Source organism: Rhipicephalus microplus, chromosome X, assembly GCF_043290135.1.
Source record: "Rhipicephalus microplus isolate Deutch F79 chromosome X, USDA_Rmic, whole genome shotgun sequence".
NCBI lineage: Eukaryota > Metazoa > Arthropoda > Arachnida > Ixodida > Ixodidae > Rhipicephalus > Rhipicephalus microplus.
The window spans coordinates 430,559,994-430,586,211 of record NC_134710.1 but is presented as its reverse complement, the minus strand read 5'-3'; the positions used below and the strand labels follow the sequence as shown (position 1 = coordinate 430,586,211).

General features: G+C 44.8%; 1 protein-coding gene across 2 annotated transcripts in view; it reads left to right on the top strand.

Annotated features, from left to right (window-relative positions):
- hyx (cell division cycle 73 hyrax) overlaps nucleotides 1–26,218 on the top strand; it is a 162,939-nt gene that overhangs the window by 98,804 nt on the left and 37,917 nt on the right. Inside the window, exons 12-14 of one of the 2 annotated variants that reach the window (XM_075880437.1) lie at nucleotides 7,800–7,937; nucleotides 18,817–18,908; nucleotides 26,088–26,214. In XM_075880437.1, coding sequence (XP_075736552.1) covers nucleotides 7,800–7,937; nucleotides 18,817–18,908; nucleotides 26,088–26,185 — 328 coding nt within the window. In that variant the 3' untranslated portion in view covers nucleotides 26,186–26,214. The remainder of the gene's footprint in view (nucleotides 1–7,799; nucleotides 7,938–18,816; nucleotides 18,909–26,087; nucleotides 26,215–26,218) is intronic. The other variant, XM_037413200.2, reaches the window with a different exon arrangement.

The following is a 26,218-nucleotide window of genomic DNA, read 5'->3' as shown; positions in this document are numbered from 1 at the left end:
AGCCCCAGGATTGTGCAGAGCTGCCGCCTGGTGGCCACTGGCTGAAGCTTGCCTAGTGTAGATTGCTCCCTGCGTCTGCTAGCCACATAAGACTAACATGAGCGTGTATGTCATGCTCATCCTCAAAGGGTGATTCGTCCTGCTCTATTAGCGCAAGTTTCACTGCTTGCACGTTTGCCCAGCTAGATCTAGAGAGACATTTGGCCTTGCTTTGCTGTATATGCACTGAAATAAGATCAGTTTGGGCACTCATCGAGAGTGCTGTGTATTGTCATCATACCCTTCGTTTGCCAGGATAATGTCGGTGTAGGTGCCGCGTTTTAGTTGAAGCTCATGGTAAAGTGCACTAGGCGTCATCCCAAACATGAGGAGTACTAACTATTGTGTGAACTAAGTGTTATAAAGAGCCAGTGGTAAAGGAAGTTTTGCATTGTGGTTTGGTGTCTAAACTGCGGAGCTGTTACTCATCGAATGAACTTCAATTGTTCTTGAGATAACCTTTTATTGTACAGTCCTTTTCCCACTACAGTGAAATATTTGTCTAGTAAATTCTGAAACTTTTGGTATATGAATTGTTACTAAAAAAAGAACAGAAATATGAATGGCACGGAGCTGATGAAACTTGAATCACTGCGCACAGCTTGAAATTTATACAGACACACTCATGTGCTTAGATTTGAATTCGCTTTAAAGAATTCCCATGGTAAAAAAAAATTAATCAAGGCAGCGTGTCTCACGGAATAATCTTACGGGAAACGCTTTTTTTTTTACACTAGCTTGAGCGCTTTTGTGGTGGTGTAATAGATTGACAGAAGTAGTGGAAATTATTATTCCGGAAAAAGCAAAACTTTTCTTTCGTCACATAACCGAATCATTGTTGCATCACTGTCATGCAGATAATCAATCGGATAATGCTGCATGCTGAACTGGTACTGTTTTATACTGTTATTGGAGCAAGAATAAGCGTGCTGAAGCGCTGTCAGCCACGCAGCTTTTCTGAATAAACTTATTAACTGTCCTACATTAATTTCCTGGTGAACTGAATGATGAAGAAATGCATTTCCACATTCGCGGTTCTCATCGCTCAAGAATATGAGATTTTTCCTCTGTTTTTTTTTTTTTTTAAGTGTTTAAGACCAGCATGTATGAAGCAAAGAATGAATTCAGTCGCACAGTGCGTAGTAGGCGATACGCAAGCTCTGAAGTTGAAAATAAAAATACAGTAGAATCTCTATACGAATACAGTTGATCAAAATTTCGCGATGATACGAATTTCAAGTTTGCTTTGGAATGGACTACATCTTATATAAAATGCGCCGTAATTTGTTGTTATATGAATGGCTTCCTCAGCAACCACAGATAACATTAAAACTAAGCACTAAAAAAATGCATGCTTACTTAAAGAATTCTGTATTTCTTAAAATTTTTTTTACGCGTGCAGCACAAGAATAGTGCACTGCGAGTCCTTGTGGTGCGGCTACTGCTCACGTCCGTTCGCTGTGTCGTCTTCTTGCCTACCGCTCCCGTGGTCGCTACGAATTTCAGAACATGAGTTCGCTGTACTGAGCCGTTGTTAATATTGTAACGCAGACTTAAAGAGCGAGGAAAAAGAAGAGATCGGACGCTCTCGAGCGATAGTGATTCGGCAGTGGCGGTAGAGCGCTGACATTTTTCAGTGTAAATAAATCCATCACATCCGTAATAGCTTTGATGGAGCGGTGCTGGGTGACTTGCCATCCTGGACCCCGCAGCAGAAGTTCTTCGAAGAAGCAGACGCTTAGCTGGCCTACCCCCGGACAACATCAGCATGAACGACGACACAGCAATCCCATTGACGTACTACGCTGCTGCATCCACCAGTGCCACCGACACGGCACAAGGTGGCCGTCGACCTCGACAACCAGACTACTGGGCACCTGAGCCACGAATGTTCTGAGGTAAAACTGACGAAGACGTGGACTGAAGCACTTCGACAGAGTGAGCCGCTACTACGAATGGGGCGCACCGGCAAAGCTTGTGATCTTAGTATTCTTCCTTGCCGGGACAGCCTTGCTTTGGTTTGAGAACCATGAACATGTCCTCCCCACTTGGGATATATTTGTTAAGGAACAGAAAGCCTGCTTTGGGGACACGAGTTCCATGAAAAAGAAAGCTGAGCAAACGCTGTCACGCAGGGCTCAGTTGCTCGGCGAGACGTGCACAACCTACGTTGAAGAAGTATTGAAGCTTTGTGGGATCGACAACGCAAATATGTCTGATGAAGACAAAGTCGGTCATTTGTTAAAAGGCATCGCCGAGGGCGTGTACAATTTTTTGATAACGAAAGAAAACTTCAACACTCCTTCGATTTTCAGGCAGCAATGTCGCGCATTCGAGGCGTTGAAGACCCGGAGAATTTTACCCAAGTTTGGGCACTTGGACAATGTTCCCACTGTCGCAAGTATGGACGTCGCCACCCGCGAAGACATTCCCTTCCTCGTACGTCGGGTAGTTCGAGAAGAGCTCGTACGACTTCAAGCAGGTGATGTTCACCACCAATGCTCGTTCGCTGCGTGACCCGAACCACCTCCCTACTGGATGTGAGAGCGCCACGTCGAAAACCGACCACGCACAGAAACTGCAGATTTTACCCCGCGGCTTCCGTTTTCCTCGACGGGTCGCGGCCACCACCGGATGTCATCATCTCGACGTGCTGCTGCGGACCTCCGACCGTCGTCAACCAGGCCTCTACCAGAAGATTACTATGCGTCATCACAAAATGTTGCTGCTGAGCACGACCCGTTTCCGCGTACTTCTGCCACCTCTGCTCCTGCTAATGTAAGCCAACAAGTCCCCGTTTGCTACACATGTGGTCTCCCAGGGCATATATCGCGCTTCTGTCCCAGACGGCCGCCTGCACCGCCACGTTTTTCTACGTATCCGGCTCGTAGGTACGAAACGCCTGTGCCGCCAGGTTTTTCGACGCACCCACCTCGTATGCACGAAACCTGGACCTCTCACCCGGCCAACCACCGTCCCCGACAGCAATGGCCTAACGAATTTCGCAGCGAGTCCCCCGCCTTCGAGCGAAGCCTGACGCCGGCTCCGACACGGTCTCGCCGGTCGCCGTCTCCACGTCGTCGGTCACTTTCCCCGCATCAGCTGGGAAACTAACTGGTGCGACCGATGGAGGTGCGGTCGCGGGACGGTCAGTTTTGCGAATTCCTCCTTCTGCTGTAATGTTTATGAACAAAGTGCGTGTGTATATAGACGGTGTAGATACTCTTGCTCTTGTAGACTCTGGTGCTGGTCACAAAGTTATGTTCGCGTGGAATCGTAAAGAAACTTTTCGTGGAGTTGGAGGCGAAGTGTTATGCCCTGTTGGTATTTGTTCAGTTGTACTTACGATTGGTGGACAAAATTTCCGAGTTGAATTCACTGTACTGGCTCGTTCAACTCATGACGTCATTTTAGGGATAGACCTCCTTCACGAATGCGGTGCTACGCTTGACTGTGGAACTGGAGAGATTCTTCTACAAAGTACGTTGCCCGCTGTAATAGTTGACGATTTTCCGACTCTGCCCATCGATGCGCTTTCGTTGTCTGAAGATGTGACGATCCCTGGTCGGACAGCAGTGTTTGTACCCGTATGCTCTTCTCATGTCCGCTCAGGACCCTGCACTGTACTTGTGAAACCTGATCATGCAAACGCCATCAAGAAGGATGTGCTGGTCCCACGGTCTGTCCTTACAGCCATCGACGGACATGCTTGCTTGTGGGCGCTCAACGCAGCCTCAGAGCCTGTTGTTCTACCAGCCGGATTCAAACTGGGAACGTTCGAGGAGCAGGCCACAATTGACGTCAGAATGGTCTCGGAGTCTCCAGCCATCAGTCAGACTGTGCCCAACTACTCAGCAGAGATTAAACGTATGATCAATAAGTCATTGCCTTCTTCCGAGCAGAATGTCCTTGAGGAGGTGCTTACACGCTACGTGGGAGTCTTTGATTTCGCTCAAAACAAGCGTTGTTTCATGTTGCCCGAATCCCGTATGCACCACCGCATCAACACGAAAGATGCTACACCGATACGCCAGAAATCCTATCGCGTATCTCGTCAGAGAGGCAAGTGATTACCGATCAGGTCAACGACATGCTGCAGAAAGGCGTTATTCAAGAGTCAAGCAGTCCCTGGGCAGCGCCTGTTATATTTGTAAAAAAGAAAGACAACTCTTGGCAATTTTGTGTAGACTACCGCCGTCTTAACGCCGTCACAAAGAAAGACGTGTATCCGCTACCACGCATCGACGATGCTGTTGATTGTCTGCACTCGGCCGCATACTTTTCGTCCGTCGACCTAAGGTCTGGATACTGGCAAATACCAATGCATCCGTCTGACAAAGAGAAGACTGCTTTTGTCACGCCTGATGGGTTATTTGAATTCAACGATATGCCGTTTGGCTTATGCAATGCCCCAGCTACCTTCGAGCGATTCATGGACTCCATCCTTCGCGGTCTCAAATGGGAGATATGTATGTGTTATCTCAATGATGTAATTATTTTTGGCAAGACATTCCACGAGCACAACCATCGGCTTAGCGTTGTTCTAGATTGCGTCAAACAAGCCGGTCTCGTTTTAAACGCAAAGTGTCATTTTGCTGAGCGTCAAGCCCTTGTGCTTGGATTTCTAGTCGACAGGGACGGTATATGACCAGACCCGCACAGAATCAGTGCTGTCCGAGACTTCAAGCAACCGACGTGTGTGAAGGATCTCCGTAGCTTCGTGGGCGTGTGTTTTTATTTTCGTCGGTTTATCAAAGATTTCGCCCAGCTTGCTCATCCCCTGACAGAGTTTGTTTGTTTGCGACTCCTTCCTTTGCTGTAATGTGAACTTTAACTTTATTGCGCATTTATACATAGTACAGATAACAGGAACAGACAAAAAACTAAACAACGGCTTGACGAGGTCTGTGTCCTTTTTTTTTTGTGTGCCTTGAGTGTGGTAATATTGCAATTTAATCGTAAATGTGCAAACACATCGTATAATTAATGCTAACATCACAAACTGCAACAAATATTTAGTCACTTATAAACACCCGCCTAAAATTATTGCTAGTTTCTCCAAGAAACTAGTGCCCCACAGCAAAGGAGCACGTGGGACCACGTGCGCTCAAGCTTCAGTGATGAGAAACCTGCAGCTTCCAAATCTTGCGTTGTGAAGAATGAAACAGTGTGGGTGCTTTCAGGTCGTACCCTCCAGGAAAAAAAAAAAAAAAAAAACACTTTGGGAGTGGAAATCGTTGGGTGCCATTCATGGTTTTGTGTGTGCCTCGTGAATGTTCTGTGACATCGACAATACTGGCTTTTGGGGGGGGTGTCACAAGGAGCTCCAGTTTACACTCCAGTTTCCCTGACAGAGTTGCTCCGCAAAAACGCCCCATTCCGATGGACCTTTGAGTGTGAGGCTGCTTTCGAGCAGCTGAAGTATTTGCTTACTTCCGGGCCCCTCTTGCGCCATTTCGACTCGGAGGCACTCACGGAACTGCATACAGATGCTAGTGGTATCGGTGTTGGTGCCGTGCTAGTTCAATATCACAACAGCCGCCAGCACGTCGTGGCGTATGCAAGTCGTACTTTGACTAAGGCAGAGAGGAATTATACGGTCACCGAACTGGAATGTCTTGCAGTTGTTTTTGCCGTCCAAATGTTCTGAATTTTTGTACGGCAGTTCAAGATCGTCACAGATCATCATTCGCTTTGTTGGCTTGTCGGACTACGTGACCCAGCTGGTCGGTTGGCTCGCTGGGCCTTACGGCTTCAAGAATATAATTATTCTGTGACCTACAAGAGCGGTCGATGTCACGCAAATGCCGACTGCTTATCTCGTCTTCCATCTCCGACTGTGAATGCCGATGATGATGATTTCGACAACTACCTGGCTGCAATCTTATTCAACTTCCCTAATTTGGACGTCTTCCGTCACGAGCAACAACGTGACCCTTCGCTGAAACCAATGATTGATGTGGCTCGTAGCTCTAAACCCGCCACGCCATTCGTGATTCATGACGCCCTACTATATCGCAAGAATTACTCCAGCCATGGTTCCACACTACTCCTCGTCGTGCCAGAATGCCTGCGTCTTGCGGTATTCCAAGCCATGCACGATGACAGCACATCTGGGCACCTTGGGTTTGCCCGAACGCTTCACCGTATCCGACAACGTTTTTACTGGCCTTGACTCTGGAAGACCACCAAGCACTACGTCGCTAGTTGTGATGTCTGTCAACGCCACAAACAACCTACCACACCCTTGGCCAGCCCACTGCAGCCGGTTAAGCCACCCACATCACCGTTCGAAAAAGTCGGCATAGATTTACTGGGCCCTTTCCCCAAGTCTACCACCGGCCGCCGCTGGATTATTGTGTGCGTAGATTACCTAACGCGGTATACTGAAACGATGGCGGTTGCTTCAGCCACATCATCTGATGTGTCATGGTTTCTTCTACACTCGATCATACTTCGTCACGGGGCCCCTCGTGTGGTGATAAATGATCGCGGCCGACAGTTTACCGCTGAAGTTGTCGTAGAGTTGCTACGGCTTTGTGGGTGTCAGTACCGTCATTCCATGCCATACCACCCTCAGACCAACGGCCTCACTGAGCGCACGAATCATACCATCATCAACATGCTTTCAATGTACGTCGCAGCGGATCACAAGAACTGGGATGCCATATTACCTTTTGTTACATACGCCTTTAATACCGCGAAACACGAAGTCACGAGTTATAGGCCTTTCTTTCTTCTCTATGATCGTCATCCGCAAAGTTTTCTTGACACCATACTGCCTTTTTCGACGAACGAAAACTGCAGTGTGGCGCCGAAGAAGCTCGTCGACTTGCTCGGCTCCGAACTCTTTCCGCCCACGCTCGCGCGAAAGACCGTTACGACGCAAAACACCCGCCCGTGACTTTCGCTACAGGTGATTTGGTCTGGCTGTGGACGCTCGTTCGAAAGAAGGGACTTTGCCAGAAGTTGCTTTCTAAGTACTCAGGACCATTCGTCATTACTCAGTGCCTAAGTGACATCACTTACGCTGTTGCGAAAGTGACAGCGCAGAACCGGCGTTCGCGCAAGACGCAAATTGTGCACATTGCCCGATTGAAGCCCTACAACAACCGATCGCTTCTACTCGCTCGGTGAGCTTCGTCTGGCCCGGAGGGAAATGTAACGCGGACTGAAAGAGCGAGGAAAAAGAAGAGATCGGACGCTCTCGAGCGATGGTGATTCGGCAGTGGCGGTAGAGCGCTGACATTTTTCAGTGTAAATAAACCCATCACATCCGTAACAATATAATGCAGAACTAAATTAGCACTCATTATTATGAAAAGTTTGGTATTCTAAAGTACGTAGTAGTGAAATAATTTTATATTGAAACTATTAGCAGTCGGGGCGGTATTTTTTTAAAAGTTCATTAATCTGAAAAATTGCTTAATGTGGGGTTTGTTCTACCGAGATTTCACTCTACTAGCCGCTGCTGGGGCAACTTTGATACGTGACTGATTACATTTAGCACTTTCATCAGCTTGGACCTCGCTTATGTCACAAGAAGAAGCATTTGAAATGTTCGTTCATTTGGGACTAGGGTAAGAATTTAGCACACTTTATCATGCTGCTTGAGAATTTGGAGTTCCCTTTCCCAATTAAAAAAGTTACGCTGCTCCAGTCGTTTCCTTTCCTGTTAACCGGCTGCAGAGTGACAATTTTTTATGCTCCATGAGTTGCCCTGACAGTTCTTGCTGTCCCAACCCGGTTTCTTGCACCAGGTTTGTCAGCACAGATGAAAAAAAGAGTCAGGGCTGCAAACGTGAAAATGCAGTGCTGATCCAGCGTAGGCGCAACAGAGGAGCCACCGTCTCGTACCGAGTGATTGACAATCCCTCTACCTTGGCCCCTGAGGATTGGTGAGTCTCGCCGCTCTTCAACGTACGTCAAACTACTCCAATGCAGTAGGGTTGCCAACCTTAGAGTAATTACTAAGATTGTGTGAATAGTGAATTTGAGGCTCGAAGTGAATAGGTATTTTTTTTGGTCGGATAATTATGAATTGAATTCAATTAGTATATATAATATATAAAGCATTAGCACATTTATATAACCTGCACAATATATTTTTTTTAATTTAAATAAATCTTCTGTGCAAACACCTTTTTTTTTCTTTCAAAGGAGTATAAACAACTTTGAGTAGTGGCAGGATTTTACTTTTTGTAGAATGCAAGTGATAACCTGTAAGATACGTAACGTTTTAAAATTTATTATACAGTCAATTCCGGATATATTGATCTCGGATATGTCAACCTGATGTAATGAACTATTGGCCATAACGAACAGTTGAGAAATCTCCTTTAATTTCCCATGCAAAAGTATGAGACCGGTGCACATGTATATTCAACTCCTGCACACGGAAACATCCGCTATATTGAATGCTGCGTTATCGACAGTGCTTACGCTATATCGAAAGTGGGTTTTTCTTAGCAAGATCAATTTTTGGCTGCGTTCTAACAAGTTATGATCCCTTTGTGTGCACAGGAGACAAAAAGGTGGCGTTATTCTATTGTGCTGATCTGGTTCGTTGGGCGGCGCTTGTGAGGGCACCGATATGTTTCATGCGCGATCTGCAGGTCTCAGCTAAGTGAAGGCACAGTGTTTTTCAGAAACACCGACTGCCGAGGACATCACAATGAGAACACGAAGTGATCTCACTGCAATGTTCACATTCCCTTCTTTGTTTGTTAGTGCACAATGGTACATGAGCCTGAAAAGCATGTCCTTCGAGATGTGTAATCTCATGACATATTTTTGGCATTCTCGGTTTTAAAACACACGTCTCGGAGGCTATGCTTTTTCTAGCTTTTTACATCAAAGCAGCTAAAAGCACCGGCTGCGAGCTACAAAGGCCAAGGGACATTGATATCAGCAACTTGTTGACTGTGGAAACTCGACATTGTCTTTTGCGCCTTCTAGACTTGTGTACTTCTCACCTCGTTCCTGTTAAATTCTCATTCGGGAGTTGAACTGAACGTTGACCCGCACGTAGCGATAAAAATTATGACTGGTACTAGGAGCGACGTCAAGTAAAGCACTGTCATAAACTTCTCTTGTGGGCTGGGTGATGACTTCATTTGCGTCATGAACGCTGGTGTACGGTGCTTCGGTTAATTGTGCGATTTATTAGCATGTCCGGGCACAATCTCGGACAGTGAGAGACTTATCAGGGCAGATGACGATGGTGAGATCATGGCTGCCATGTCTTGTGCTGCGAAAGTGTACCTGTGTGGCTATGAATATGCCAACGCCATCGCTGCTGCTGCTAACCAACCTTTTGCCATGCTACAAAGCTTGCATCGGTGTTCTGCGTCAATCAATGCTGTTGAGGCCGAAGGAGCTCAATTCGCTTATTTCAAAAGCTTCAATGGTATTGAGGATGACTGGAACTTGGCGGTGCGCAAGAAGCAAGACTAGTTTACCAACTATATTCATGCAAAATAAAGCGTGGTAACCTGCAGTGTACATCTTTTTCTTCATTGTACTGTGAGCGACTCATGTTAGCGCTTGTAATGATTTTCGGGGCCTGAAATGCTTTGATTTAGGCCTTAAATGCGCATATTTTGTATTTCCAATTATCGATATATCGAACTATTTCGCGTTCCCCTTTGAGTTCGATATGTCCGGGATCAACTGTACATAGAGCATATAAGCTGGCATAACAAACTTTTAAGCTTAAAAAAATTGATCAATTGTTTTGTGGGTAATATGTTCATTTAAACGGGTCCTGCAACACTTTCTCAAGTAGCAATAGTATGGGTTCACTAAGTAAGCGTATTGCGTCACGAATTCATTGTCGCAAATATTTTTGGAATCCGTCCAGTACCAGCGGAGTTGCAAAGATTTGTCGCATGCTGAAATTGCATTCTCTCTTCTCTCATCCCGACGAAAGCTCTGGAAGCTAAGCAGCAAGGGGTGGCATCGAGAAAGAAAATATGTCACACATGCCTCGTGACTTTGAGCACATTTTTTTCTTTTTTTTTCCCCTTTCAATATGCGATATTTAGTGCGATTGTGCGCATAAGCGTAGACAAGTTGTGGCCTCCTGTGGCGGCCCCAGTAACGACCGAGCGCGCCATGCTCAAATCAGCCAAAGGCTTATACAGTCAAGCCCGCTTATAACGAAACTGAGCGCGACGCGGCATTCGTTCGCTGTATCTCGAAGTTCGTAGTAAATGAAACACAGCTTTTAAAAAAGTTGCGAGTGAAAACACCAACTTTTATGTCCCAAAAAGTCCATGATGCACGTGTTTCGAATAGCAGAAGTGATAAGGGCGGTCTCGAGTTCCCTTAAAACGGCAGGGCGCTCGTTCGCCGAGGCCCGTGGCATAAGCTGCATGAGGCACTGGCTCCAAAGTTTCGTCGCTCTCGCAATCCGATTCCTCCAAATCGCTCTCGCCACGCACTTCATTCACAATGCCCCAATCCATGCACGGTTCCGCAGTGTCGGCATCATCATCGGTCGTAATTGAACCATCGCAACAGATGTCTCACCCGCTCTCCCAGGTCGGAGTCTGCGACGCGCTGCCACAAATCGCCGCCACAGTGGTCCTGTCCGGAAACTTCAGGCTCGGCATCGGGCCTCACGTCGACGAAGTCGGCCTTGCGAGAACAGTTTCGCGCGTATCTAGCCGTCACCGCCGCCCACGAAATATTCACCATCTCCACAGCTGAATACTGGGACGCCCGAAGCGGCAAGTTGGCTGCCAGGTGGTCATTTCGCGCGGATTCCGCTCAAGCCAAGCGGTCACACTTTTGACGTTTTGTTGAGTGGCACGAAAAATAGTGCTAGTCCTCCAGTCGACCATCATGACCACACACGCACACCAAGAGCGAGCAAGACGCGCACACGCGACACACATGCCAGAACGCGTGGAACAGCTCTGGGCCCGTTTCCAGTCAGAAAACGAAACTAACTCGAGCCAGCGTAGCGGGCGTCGCGGAGCGATGGAGACAGGCGAAGGGGTTGTTATCAAGAGAAGAGAGCAGACTTGCGAGAGAAGGGCAAGGAGTTGCGATAAAGAGAGGGGAGGATGCGGCGGGAGGGCGACCTTCAAAACCAAAACACAAGGGAAGGAGGCAGGTTAGGTAGCTTGCTTGAAAGGTCCACCAAACTCGCACGTAGAAAAACTTGGAAAGAGTGCCTACGCGTGGCGGTGTTCGAAGAATCGACGGCCGTAATCAAAAAATCGTTTTGTTGCGCCGGCGGGTTTGCGTGCTTCACGGATATTTCGCGATTCGTTCCGTGCAAATTCACAGCTGTTTTCGCGCTTCCGCACACGCGCGGAAGGCATGCTGAGCTGAGTGCGAAGTGAGCGAGAACAAGTCCTAAACACGAAACGAATCACGAATTATCGGAGTCGGTAGGGTAGCTTACGTGCGTGCACTAGACGCAGACTATCGGATATAGTCTGTGGCCGACGATGTTGGCAATTGGTCTGGTCACTCCAGGCTGGCGACGCCAACGACAGTACCAGCGATCAAAAACACGGTAGGTGGCCGGCCGGTCTTCGAAAGATCGGTGGCAGTGTGAAAACACAGGCCTCTTCTGGCGATGCGGGGTGCTCAGAGTAGCGGGGGGACAAAGGACGGAGGGGTGCGTAACTAAAAGCGGTCGGGGAGAGCAGCAACTAGAGGGGCGCGGAGGCAGGGTTGGCATTTAACAATAAGAATGTATGGGCACCTCACCGATGCCGGATCGGTGGTCGAAATTGGTTTCCCGGGAAGTCGGCAGACCGCCGACTCCGTTCGCTGTAACTAAGCAGCAGCGCTCGGAGGCGTTCGTTGTAAGTGCGATTTTGTGCCATTGAACCAATGTATATTTTCACGGTCACGCGGATATTGTTCCTTTTAAGCCAAAGTGGGGCGGTTATATGTGGGCACGACTGTATAGTGGTTGTCATTTTTTGACTTGGGGCATCATTTGTCTAGAAAAGAGAGCGATTTTTAGCTGACTTTCAGAATTTATTGTGAATTACAGGCCGCATGCTGTGCTGTAGTATTTGGCTCGCGTGTTCTCGGTAGCGTTGACTTCCGATTGGCAGCGTTTTTTCTGACTGCGCTCAAGAAGGGTTGCAGCGCCCCTTTAGATGTGAAATGCTGCTTCGTGGCATAGCGCATTTTTCCTGTATAGGTGCTTTTGCTGCTTAGCATCCCTACAGTGCAGTGAAACCATCTTTACAGGAAGTTACAAGCGAATTAACATGTATATTTGTTCATTGTGAATACTTCGAAATTTTAAAGAATTAAAATTAGAACATTAGCAAATTTGAATACTCTACTATTTGTTCGAATATTCCAAGCATTGCCCCGCCGTGGTGGTCTAGTGGCTAAGGTACTCGGCTGCTGACCCGCAGGGCGCGGGTTCGAATCCCGGCTGCGGCGGCTGCATTTCCGATGGAGGCAGAAATGTTGTAGGCCCGTGTGCTCAGATTTGGGTGCACGTTAAAGAACCCCAGGTGGTCTAAATTTCCGGAGCCCTCCATTGCGGCGTCTCTCATAATCATATAGTGGTTTTGGGACGTTAAACCCCACATATCAATCAATATTCCAAGCATTCGAATATTTGCACAAGCCTAGTAATTATCCTACTTGTAGGGTAATTTTGGAATTTTTCGGCCAGCATAGTGTAGTAGGGCCGCAATGTGATTTTGTTATAAAATGTAGGGTAATTTTAACATTTTGCTCGTCACTGACCAGTGAAAAATGCACATTCGCGTGGCATATCCGAAAGTCGTGTTCCTGAATAGATCAGAAAACTTAACTCTGCCATTGAATGAAGTTTGAGTAGTCTTAATTCACGTCACCAGCACAGGGCAAAGACGAATGAGAATGTGCCCCACATGCCTAATTTTTTTTTTGTGTATGGGTTTTCGCCTCTCTGCAGTCTCCGATTTGTTCGTTGCGTGGATGGGCTTTCAAATTTTGTGACAGCGGTTGGCTTCAGTGATTCAATGATTGCCTTTGAGGCCTCATCAAACACGAAATATGATTGTGGGCGTAAAGGCGAGTGCTGTCAAAAGTCATCATGATATAAAGACAATGCTTCATTATAGCACCATGGTGTCAAATAATGTCAGAATTTTTTATTTCGTCAAGAAGTCATTGTGGTGTCACTGTGACATTATAATGTGACGTCAAATGTTGATGTCATTATTTGACATCACTATTGTTGCACAGTCATAGATGGGCCAATCCTGGTGGCACAGGAGGTTTTGAAAGCTTGCGATTACGCCGATCCCGGAGGCAACGCGAAACGACTTTAGGTGCAGAAATCTTCCGACTCGGCCATCACGCCGACTCGGCCATCACGGTCGCGTAAGAAAAAGCAAATGGCTTTCACTTTTTAGCCATCTTAAGGGAATGCATAAAGACCATATGAGTTTTTTCGTTAACAGTGGATGGATGTAGGAAACGGCGTACCTTTTATAATGGGGCTGTGACCAACGCTGTGCCAAGCTGAAGATTTTGTTGTAGTTATTACTATTTTATTATGGCCTGTTCCAGTCCAATTGAAATGTTATTTTCTTATCAAACTATTTTATAGGATGACAGCCCAACTTTCTGTGCTTTATCGCAGATTAACCTTTGTTTTCCTGCTTCTTTTTTCTTTCTGCCCATTTTTTACAACAAATCCTTCAGTGGTCTTTTACTTTTTTCTTTCGCTGTCGTGGTTACCTTTCCAATGTCATCATCCTTAAAGCCAACGGCCTCATGTACAGGTCAGGGCTCTAACATGTGCCTTACTGTATGTTTTTACATTCAATTAAAACATGCTCCTCTGTTTTCTTAGCTTTCACAGACATGCACGGTAAAGAGATCTTTTTTTTTTGCCTAATCTCGATTTATAACTACGCGTTCTGCGACAACGCAATTCCCCTTCAAACAACAAAGCACTTTTCGTGTCGTAAAATGAATCCTTCCTTATTTTGATTTTACCTTTACTGCGATTACTCAGACGATTTTCTTTCTTACACCACCATCCCTACATTACCTAACAGAACTGTTTTTGTGGGTGTTTCGCTTTATGCAGACCTGCCAAGTCTCCCAAATTGTCAGGGAAACTCTACGATTTCGACTGTTTCTTCTGTTTGCACGGTTGTCGGGAAAATCTCCTAGAAATCGAAATTTCTGTGCATGATCTGGCCGCATTGACAAAATATTGCTCAATCCGCTCCCGGCTTTTTGCAAAACCACCGCATTTTATTACGAATTTAGGAGGCATTCATCTAAATCTACTGTAGAATCTCAGTAATGTGAAACTGCAACAGATGCGAATTCGCTGTCCATGGGGCCAAAATTCAAATGTTGTTTACAATTTTACTCATCGTGGCGAGTGATATGAACTTTAGTACCGAGACCATTCAATGAAAGCCGAAAGCGGCGTGCTCGAAGCTTTGGAAGTGTGCATGTGACCAGCGCATGCACTGTATTTCACAGTGCGTGGGATTGTCGCTGCCACAACCGTTGTGGCCGAAACCATGGTTGTTCTTGACACGATCATGTATAGCGACGACGTGACTGTCAGAACTCCAAAAGTGTGTGCGCGTCCAACGCTCGACCAGTCAAAGAAAGCAATGCTGCCTTTTGCAAAATTTGTGGACAAAAACATTCCAAATGTGATCATAGGTAACATAAAACGACTTAGTTTTGAATGCGCGTATGCATTCTGAAAACTGTACTGTTTGCTGCAACTACTGCACACAAAACCGTGGTGACGGCGAGATGCGATAGCGATCTACGAGCTCTGAGGGCACGCTGCTAACGCAGTGGTAGATTAAGGGCAGTAAAGACGTAAAAAAAGCTAGAAGCGTTTTGGCGTTCCTGTCAAAAGAATCTAGTAATGAGCAAAGCTTTCACCCGCGCTTAACGCGGCAGGCAGCTGCGCCATGCGGTCCATTCACGTGTGTCCCAGGAAGACATATGCGAGTTATTTTGACAGAAATAGGTTTTGCTGTTTGTTTTGATGACGTCAAATTTCAGCAGTACTTTGAGGCTCTCACCTTAGAGGGGAACCCTACCCTCGTTTGTTCGGTGGGACCAAGCCATTATAAGACCGCAACGCCGTTGTTAGCGCTTGCGTTTGGGACCCCCATCTCTCGTTTTTCGCGATGTTTTTTGTTTGTTTTCTTTTGGCGCCAAAATAAAGGGGGAAAATAGTCCTGTGCCACCCCACCCCTTGTTGCGGAAATCTTCTGGATTCAGAATCCTTGCACTTAGCAGGTATGTGTACGCTTAAATCCTTGAACTTAACAACTGTGTTGACGCTCCTTTTTATCATATTGCTTACACTGCCAGCCATATACTTGCTGATAAGTCTCCTGCTTTGAAATTCATTTTTACATGCAAATACCAGAATGGTTTCTCTTCCCGTCTGCGGTTTTTCATTTTCGTTAAAGGAGCACTGACATCAAATTTACTTATGCCAAGATTTTTGCATCAGCGAGCAGCTATAGACCCTGTAGCAGCGATTCGCGACCTAAAACGCAACTGAGGGATGAATAACTACCACTTTTATTGATTTATATCATTGGTATCTAGCACTATTCAAAACGGCCGGTAATCCCACAATTTTAAGCGCTGGGAGCACCAGCAGTGGCGCTACCTAGCGGTCACCTCCCGATCACGCCACATCTGACCACTTCTCCACATAAAAGAGTGACGTCAGGCTCAGCTGCTCCGCAAACAATTTGTCTGCTAGGTGGACACATTCAGTCATGCCTTGTCACCTGCATTGCTGTCGTCGCCCTACAAAATGTCGACTCGGGTTCAATATGATAGTCTGAAGGTTGGAATCCCTGCGATTCACGATGTTGCGAATTATTTTTGCCTCGATTGATCTTTTGCAGAACAGTGATTCCAAAATGGATGCCGTTCCAAGCACCACTGCAGAGGTGCCCGAGGATGCACGCTTCAGCCATGTTCGCTTGTGTGTCTCATTTAGCTGTTTTGGTGTGTTTTGGCGTGCACAGCATTCATGTATGCGCAAAGGGGTCAATGCAATATAGCTATCGCAAATGAGCATCAGCGGAGAAATAGAATACGTTTCCTACTTGCCAGGTTCTTTTTTGTGCCTCCAGATGGTCCCACTTATCCAGCCTCTCGCGGTTATCACGGTATTACCACTTTTACGTGGACGCAAAGTCTACAGATGAACTAAAATTCAACGATACTTGCGTGTTAGTTGTTAGCGATGATATCTGACTATGCGCTGTTCCACTTTTGATAGCTTGTGGTAGTGTTGATGTGTAATACGTGATATGAAAAGACACCCTCATCGCGCTTTTTCCATGCTTGGAACTAGACGACTGCAACTCGCCTGCAAATCACAATAATTCCCCGGCTTGCTGACTAGCAAAAACACGATTTATCATGCTCTTTTCTTTTGTCGTTCTTTTAAAGGTGGTTTTTTTCTCAATAATTTCACAAAATCATTCAAACCGGTGCGACGAAGATCAGATGCGATGAGTGAGTGCATCTCTGTACTTCGGCCCCAGTCGGCGCCACGATAAAAACACTAGGATCGTACATGCTATCGCTACTGGAGCATCATCACTCAGGATGGTATTTGTGTAATGTATCACGTCGAACACGTAGCACTAGTGTCAATGTCGCAGGGCAGTCTATTTTCCGTTTTTTCTCCTTAGCTTTTCTATGCTGTTTGACATCGAATCAAAAATGACTTCCACGCGACAGATGCCGTTCAAATTTGGCCAAGAAGACCTATGCATACTAAGCGATCGAATGATGAGCACATCTCGATCTTGAAACTTGATGTCAGTGCTCCTTTAATTTCTGAAGCTACTACAGCTTCAGCCTCCCAATACGTCTGCACGTCGTTCGGTGTAGTCTGTATGTTAACACGACGCTATTTTTAGTCGTAGGGTAATAAAAAAGACGTGTTGGGTGAAATAGGGTACAATGAAGCCTTGTTGATATGTACCAGCTGGGAACGGCGGCACAACAACGCACTAATTATACTATGCATTAACCACCATCTACAAGTTAGCATCTCGGACGCATGCCGTCGCTACCAACAAAGGAAAAAATACAGTGCAACAGCAAATATTGCCCAAAGCGCCCAATACAAAGCCATTTCTTTCTTTTTGCAGAAGTGCAGAAAAGATTCTGGCACTCTCGCACAACCGGCAGATAGCAAACGGTGACAACGCCAATGACCATTTCGAAACTACTGCGACATTCGGGGTACGCAGCGTGGTATATTGGCAGAACAGGCATAATCGGCTGTCCGTGATAGATATGTTTTGCGATCTGCTCGTAAGCGAAAACCAACGCAGTTTTTTTAAATGCGATGCAGTGTTGGCCAAACCGTATACTGGCTAGTTGAGACACAGCGCAATGCTGTGACGGCCGATCCGTTTGCTGTAGAATACGCCCACTCCACTTCAGATACGGCGATACGGGATGCATTGATAGAGTCAGTAGCCTGTTGGGTTAACGCAGAAATGATGAGCTTCCTACAAATTACGCGCACTCCGCAATGTTCTAGCAGTCCTGGCAGCGGATGAAGGCACGTTGGGGCTGGCGCTTAATAAAAGCGTGCAGTATGGTTACAACAGCACTACGCTTTCTGAACTGTGCACGTGTTATCTTCAATACAGCAAGGTTTTTAGGTGCTGAGACCCGCAGATGCAAGCGAGTTGCTTGAATTTCTGCAAAGCAGTGCACTCTTGAACATGGTTTCGCACAATGAGGCAGCAGTGATCGGCGGCCCATCGCGTTCAAGTAGCCGCCTATTATAAATGTGCAGTAGGTTAAAGCGGCGCTACCCACACGCATGCTGGAGCAGGTAGTTGTGGGGATGCTTACTGTGACAAGGCTTTTCATTGGCGATAAATCATATCTGCACATTTGTCGGTGGTCGCCATCTCGCCATCACTTGCAGACTAAAATGTTCTTCCAATGTATTCAGTCCAAAGTTCTCAGAACAATTTGAATGCTTCTCTTGAAGGAAACACTTACTCAAAGTGTAGCATTGGTTGTCGTCCCACTGCGTCTGAGGTTTCTCTTCTAGGAAACTTGCACCGTCAGCACTTCAGTAACGAAACTTGTTCCCTGGCAGCACATTGGCCACTCATGTGGCCAATGTGCTGTTCCAAGCAGCACATTGGCTGGACATGTCTTCGCCCACTGACGGAAAACACCCCATTTCCTGCTTTGTCACTCTAGGACAAGCCTTCACTTGATGGCGCAAAACACCAACTGCCTTCACCACCTTCGCCGGCTGCTTATATATGTTTGCCCTGGGGGGTTCAGAAGTTTCCAGCCTTTTCGTCCGCGCACTGCACAGCCAAGACTAGGGAAGGGGCGGGACCTTTTTCGAACTTTCCGCAACCCGTGATGCAACCAGGGACTGACTCACTCCTGATATTTCTAGAGTTCGCTTTTGTTAGATTCGAGGAGGTTGTTCGGCGTAGCGGAGTTTCTTTCGAGGGCGAGAGGACGCACATGCATGGCGTTTTTTGATGCTTGTTTGTTCGTTTCACCGGCTTTCATCATGTCTGCCCGGAGCCTGGTTTTCTTGTAGCCATTAGAAATCAGTCTCGCGCTTTCTTGAGCGCTCATTTGTGACACATATCCTGAGCATCACACTTAGTCAGAGCCACCTCTGAATACAAGAGATTTCTGTGGCAGTTGTCAACTTCGAAAATTGGGGTCTTGACCACTTCAATGCTACGACCAAATGCATCAAAATGTGTGTATATTTTTTCTTTCCAGGGAGCGAGTCGTGGCTGTTTTTGTACAAGGCCCTGCCTGGCAATTCAAGGGTTGGCCTTGGGGAGGAAACCCTATTGAGATCTTCTCACGCAGTAAGCACTGTCTTCACAATCGCAGATATTCTGTTCTAAGGGGAGATATGTGTCTTGAAACAATTCTTTTTACTTGTCTGAATTGAACGAATTTTAATACACTTATTCACTTTCTTCTGCAGATTCCAAATCTATAAGTAGATTTTCTGTAGCGGTATCAGAACGAAAGATACTGAATTTTTGTAATACAAAATTAACATATTTTTAATGGGCTTTTTTGGCAATTTCACCATGTCAAACCTAAAAGCAAAGTATATATTCAGATTGCAAAGAGCTGGTCTAGCCCGTGATGCTAATTTTATTGTTTGTAACAAACTTCGAATGTGAAATAAATGGATACAAACATCAGTGAAAAATTTCTGCCAGATATCGTTTACAATCGTCATGAATTACAATTTGGTGAAAAACAAATAAAAGAAAATAAATAGCATCACCAGCTAGATCTATTTAATATGAACGCATTGGTATCAAACTTGTTATTGTGAGTCAATAAAAACATGTCAAAATGCTCTGTAACACTTCGTGTTACGTTCAAAATCATGAAACTGAGATAAATGCATTTGAAGTTTTAGTTTTCCACATATTGATGGGGAATGGCAACTTAACTGTATAAATGGCATCATTATGTAGCTTTGCCTTTCAGGAACAAGATAATGCCATATATGCTACAACAATGTCACAGGAACCATGAAAAATTTGCTGTATTAGCATGCATGGTCTTTGTAAATAGTGCGAGAAAGCTGCTATCAAACACTTTACCGTTGTATTTCAGCTTGTATATGTACACTGTGCCCAAAAATGACATGCTTATGTGGTCTGTGCTGTTGCTATTTGCACCTAGGTCAGGGTCACAAAAATAAAAAAGTGAAAAAATAATATTTAGTTCTCACGACGACAAGGGCTTGAATCTACACTTTACAGCTGGCCAGGACTGTAGGTAGTGTTTACAGTTGGCTTGTGTCTATTTACGAGCTTGTTTTTCGTGGTATTCCTGGCTGCATAGTCTTGATTGCATATCGAAATGACGTTATTGATGAATCTCCAGTCACCATCAGTGAAGCAAATCGCTCATCGCGCATGCCGTGCACTGAGCATGCCATCATGGGGTTCACACTAAAGTCCTCTTTTCTTTGCTCCTTAGACACTGTCGCCGGAGTTGGCGCAAATCATATGTCTGAGAAGGTAATTAAACATGCTCAAATGTACGATCGAGAATTCCGTTCCATTATCACTGAAGTTCGCCTGTTCCGTGTCGAAACCGAGAAGTTCAAATTTTCGTTCAATTTCCGACTCGACGCTAGGTGCTTTTTCACGTCGACCACACTTTCTGCACACTGGCTATTTTTTTGAGCTGATAAGAAAATGCTATCGATGCGTTTTTTGATAATACTCGAGGCCTGGGCCGACGGAATATACACATGACATGTGCCAAGTTGCGTTTATGTACACAAACCGCTAACTGACGATCTGCGATGCGTGCCGCGGCAGCACTCGAGGCATCGCTGAACGAGACGCACGTGCTCGATGTAGTGGGCTGCGGCGCTGTATTTGATGCGTCAACAGGCAATGCCGCAAATATGATGAGTTCCGTACTGGCATTCGAGGCGCCCACGCTGAATGCAGCTGCGTGTTCAATCTGTCCAGTGGCTATTGCGAGACATGCCTCGCCGAATTTTGTCTGGAATTCCATGGTCGTCGTCGTTTCTTGCCGAATTCGTGGTGTGTAGTTTTCTTCAGACGAATGTCTTCGGACATTTGAGCAACTCAATAATCACAGTAGTTGAAACGTGGTAGTGAAGTTGCGAACATGAAGAACGAGCGAAGCAGCCGAAATCCCGAGCCGAGCGAATGCGAGATCACAATGCGAAATTGGGCAAAAAAAAAGGAAAACAAATGCAACGGACCAAGGGGAGGCCAGCGCGCAGGGCGAGCGCGCGCTTTGACCAATCACGTGGGTGCAAGAGACCTTTGGAAAAGGAGTAATAGCGTCACTCTCGCTGCACTGGTGCCATTTTGAAGATAGGGAAAAGACGCACAAAGAAAGCTGCTTGAAAATGACACCAAGATGGCGGCGCCCGGTCGCCACGTTCAGAAGTTACGAGCGCGAACTTCGAACGTAATTTGCCAATTTTCGGTCATTTCGCCTCCACTTAAACATGTAAAACGCTGTTTTTTTAATTTTTGTAGATTGAATACAGATTTCAGATTTCGCCGGGAAATTATTGAATGTTTGAACTCCGGGATACTGCACTTTTTCGAAAAATCTCTTTCTTGCGATTTTTCGCTATTTCATAACTAGTTTTCATAACTAGTTTATAACTAGTTTTCTGTTTTAAACTGTTTCAAACTCTGACCTGGCTTGGTTGCTTTAATCACCGTGCTGCCAAGCATGCATTGCCAAGCAGGTAAGTGAAAATGCTTACTGTGGTTTGGTTGGTGGTTACGTTCTTTGCAGAAGCCATCTTTACGATGCTGTTCTATTCTGCTGCTTTGTCATACAGTCATCATTTCACCCATGCAAACGCTACATTCATTGGTTGACTAGTTTCTTGCTTTGCCGATCAGGCAGATTTTATTCAGCATGGAACCAGCTGCGCCAAACATTAAGAAAATGCTGTTGTCTTATAGGCAACAATGGCCCATAATGTGTAGACATGCAGTTGGGCTATTGCAGCTCTAGCACTCAGCCCAGACAGTATACTCTAGGGAGTCTTGATGGGGGGGCATTCATTGCAGTGGTGTTTGAAATGTTTGTATGTCTTAATGAGGCATTCACAAGGTCTTACTACAGACAGTCATAAATATCAAGCTTCGATTTTCACCTTCTATTAAAGTAAAAGCTCATTAGTTTGAACTTGAACAGGACTATAAAATTGCCTTAATCAAGCTGAGTTCAGATTATCACGGGCGGGCACTAGACTGAACGGACAATGCACCACACTGCGCGGGTAGAACCCAAAGAAAAAAAGCCACCTCTGGACAAATTAATGTGAAAGATGCTTCTACACATTTGTGACTCGTCATTTTGTAAATTAAGTCGATTGAGCTGTAACAGCAAGCAAAATTAATTGATCAGGTGGTGATACCCCAGATGCAAGCACTGACATGCATTATTGCGAGCAGTGAGTCTTAATGGGAAATATGAGACTTTATTAAAGAACCCAGAGTAAAAAAGCCACCTCTGGACAAATTAATGTGAAAGATGCTTCTACACATTTGTGACTCGTCATTTTGTAAATTAAGTCGATTGAGCTGTAACAGCAAGCAAAATTAATTGATCAGGTGGTGATACCCCAGATGCAAGCACTGACATGCATTATTGCGAGCAGTGAGTCTTAATGGGAAATATGAGACTTTATTAAAGAACCCAGAGTAAAAAAGCCACCTCTGGACAAATTAATGTGAAAGATGCTTCTACACATTTGTGACTCGTCATTTTGTAAATTAAGTCGATTGAGCTGTAACAGCAAGCAAAATTAATTGATCAGGTGGTGATACCCCAGATGCAAGCACTGACATGCATTATTGCGAGCAGTGAGTCTTAATGGGAAATATGAGACTTTATTAAAGAACCCAGAGTAAAAAAGCCACCTCTGGACAAATTAATGTGAAAGATGCTTCTACAAATTTGTGACTCGTCATTTTGTAAATTAAGTCGATTGAGCTGTAACAGCAAGCAAAATTAATTGATCAGGTGGTGATACCCCAGATGCAAGCACTGACATGCATTATTGCGAGCAGCGAGTCTTAATAGGAAATATGAGACTTTATTAAAGAACCCAGAGTAAAAAAGCCACCTCTGGACAAATTAATGTGAAAGATGCTTCTACACATTTGTGACTCGTCATTTTGTAAATTAAGTCGATTGAGCTGTAACAGCAAGCAAAATTAATTGATCAGGTGGTGATACCCCAGATGCAAGCACTGACATGCATTATTGCGAGCAGTGAGTCTTAATGGGAAATATGAGACTTTATTAAAGAACCGAGAGTAAAAAAGCCACCTCTGGACAAATTAATGTGAAATATGCTTCTACAAATTTGTGACTCGTCATTCTGTAAATTAAGTCGATTGAGCTGTAACAGCAAGCAAAATTAATTGATCAGGTGGTGATACCCCAGATGCAAGCACTGACATGCGTTATTGCGAGCAGCGAGTCTTAATAGGAAATATGAGACTTTATTAAAGAACCCAGAGTAAAAAAGCCACCTCTGGACAAATTAATGTGAAAGATGCTTCTACACATTTGTGACTCGTCATTTTGTAAATTAAGTCGATTGAGCTGTAACAGCAAGCAAAATTAATTGATCAGGTGGTGATACCCCAGATGCAAGCACTGACATGCATTATTGCGAGCAGTGAGTCTTAATGGGAAATATGAGACTTTATTAAAGAACCCAGAGTAAAAAAGCCACCTCTGGACAAATTAATGTGAAAGATGCTTCTACACATTTGTGACTCGTCATTTTGTAAATTAAGTCGATTGAGCTGTAACAGCAAGCAAAATTAATTGATCAGGTGGTGATACCCCAGATGCAAGCACTGACATGCATTATTGCGAGCAGTGAGTCTTAATGGGAAATATGAGACTTTATTAAAGAACCCAGAGTAAAAAAGCCACCTCTGGACAAATTAATGTGAAAGATGCTTCTACACATTTGTGACTCGTCATTTTGTAAATTAAGTTGATTGAGCTGTAACAGCAAGCAAAATTAATTGATCAGGTGGTGATACCCCAGATGCAAGCACTGACATGCATTATTGCGAGCAGCGAGTCTTAATAGGAAATATGAGACTTTATTAAAGAACCCAGAGTAAAAAAGCCACCTCTGGACAAATTAATGTGAAAGATGCTTCTACACATTTGTGACTCGTCATTTTGTAAATTAAGTCGATTGAGCTGTAACAGCAAGCAAAATTAATTGATCAGGTGGTGATACCCCAGATGCAAGCACTGACATGCATTATTGCGAGCAGTGAGTCTTAATGGGAAATATGAGACTTTATTAAAGAACCCAGAGTAAAAAAGCCACCTCTGGACAAATTAATGTGAAAGATGCTTCTACAAATTTGTGACTCGTCATTTTGTAAATTAAGTCGATTGAGCTGTAACAGCAAGCAAAATTAATTGATCAGGTGGTGGTACCCCAGATGCAAGCACTGACATGCGTTATTGCGAGCAGCGAGTCTTAATAGGAAATATGAGACTTTATTAATGCTCTAACACATGTTCATTTATGTGGCAGAGGTAATGCAATCAAAATTAAAAGTAATCAGTAATTTGCATTGGCTCGCGTTTCTTCTGCGCCGATTATAAGCACTGTTTGTAGCTTGTCCATGAGCTCCAGCGCAGGGTCCGAAATCTCGTCTGCCGAAACATTTTATTTTGCTTCTTTAGGAAGTTCGCTTTGGCTTGACGAAAATTTGAACGAATCGGGATTGCATTGGGCCGACTTCTGTGAGGAGCAATGAAAACCAGGGGCGTCCAGTTTAAATTAGGTGTCAGGGATACCAACACATTTGAATTATCACGAGTTTGCCCTCATAGAAATACACATGGCTGCGCTAGGAGAGCGGGGCATTGGTTTGAATTAACTGTAAGTTTGAATTGACAAGATTTTACTGTAACTGGAACCAAGCTGAACCAAACCCACATTTTTTCAGTTCAACTTCTTGGTTTTTTTCAGCTCAATTCTAAACCTTGAGCACTGTGTGATTTAATCTGGTTTTGAAGTATTTTCTGAAGTTTAACATATTCGTTGCGGCAAGCTTTCTTGAGGGCTCGTTTTGTGTGCAGAGTGACCCACTGGTCGGCCACTTGGCATATCTTTTGATGCGCCGTGACCCACCAATGGGTCATCGCATCTAAGATGAGAAAGAATTTCTGCTGATTATTTATAACTTCTTGCAACAAGAATTTTACTTCTGCGTTCATGTTTAATAGAGTTATCGCATCAGCAAGCAGATGCATGGAAGTAACATCGCGGCCACATGTGACCCACATCGCAGTGAACTTGTTAACGCCCCTTTACACTAAATTTCCCATCTTAATCTTTTTTTTATGTGGGTTAATCCTTGGGCATTCACAAAAAAGCAGGCAAAGTTTAGTAGTTGAGCACTTGATTTCTAATTATTTTGTGAACACACAAGCAGCCTGGGAATCTGGCAACACTGATGCATTCACGAGCTGTGACGTAATAAACTGCTTGCTGTGCAAGCATCCCCATTCTCGTTATGATTTTGCTCGGTGGTCAGCTGTGCATGCAGTCCAGCTATTTCAGCCTTGTCTGGCTTGACATTGAAATGGGAACGATTGCAGTGTCGGAAACTTTGTAAAATATTTTGAGCTGAAATATTTGTAAGTCCATTTTTATTTATATAACAACACTATAGGTTCTCTATTTTTATTTTTCATTGAAAACCACAAATTGTTGAGTGGCCATGTCATGGCCGCTTTAACTCTTTCGTTACCGTTCGAAAATGTTTATTTTTCATACGTCCCGGGAAGATCGTTTTTTCCAGTTTGTTAAGTACCCCAGCACGCATTTTAGCATACCAAATTTTGCGCACTGAAATGTTCTTTCCAAAAAACATATGTTGTAGAGCAACAAACATATTTTAAAATGAATGTGAAAAGTGTGTATTTATGGTTGCCAGCTGGTAAACAGTGCAGTAAAAAACACTATATGTGCAAAAATATTCAAATATTCAAAACAAAGAAAATTCAGGATATGCATTTTGAAGAAAAATGACCCCCGAACAGTATGAAAGTAATAAATGTCGTACAAAAAGTTTCTGTTCACATAGACAAAGAAAATCAGAACCGAGGTGCTGTTTCATTGCTTGATGCATGCAGTAAAACATTGCCTAGTTTTTCGTGAGACATAAAGGAACTCGTACGAATTTCTCAGGAAATTTTTGTTTTCTTAAGATAAGAGCCTCCAGGTGTTTCAATTTAGATGGATGCCCGTGATGTCAATAATCCCTCTATAAATAAGATGTCTAATGAACTTTGCTATTTTGTCTAGCATCACCTCTTTCCATGAGCCACTTCACTCTGTATAGGCTGGGGTTCCAATATATGCATCCAAGCATATTTCCTAGCATTTTGCACATTGTATTACAAAAAGAACAATATTGTGCGCAGTTCTAAAACGTTTCGTGCTCCTACATTGTCAGGGCGAAGATGTGCTTTGGGAACCATCATGTGGTTAGAAGAAGCTCTGCAGTCGGTGCCAGCACACTGTGCCTCAGCGAAGTGTGGACCTCGCACGTAACCAGGGTAGCTATAAGACTGTGCACAAAGGTCA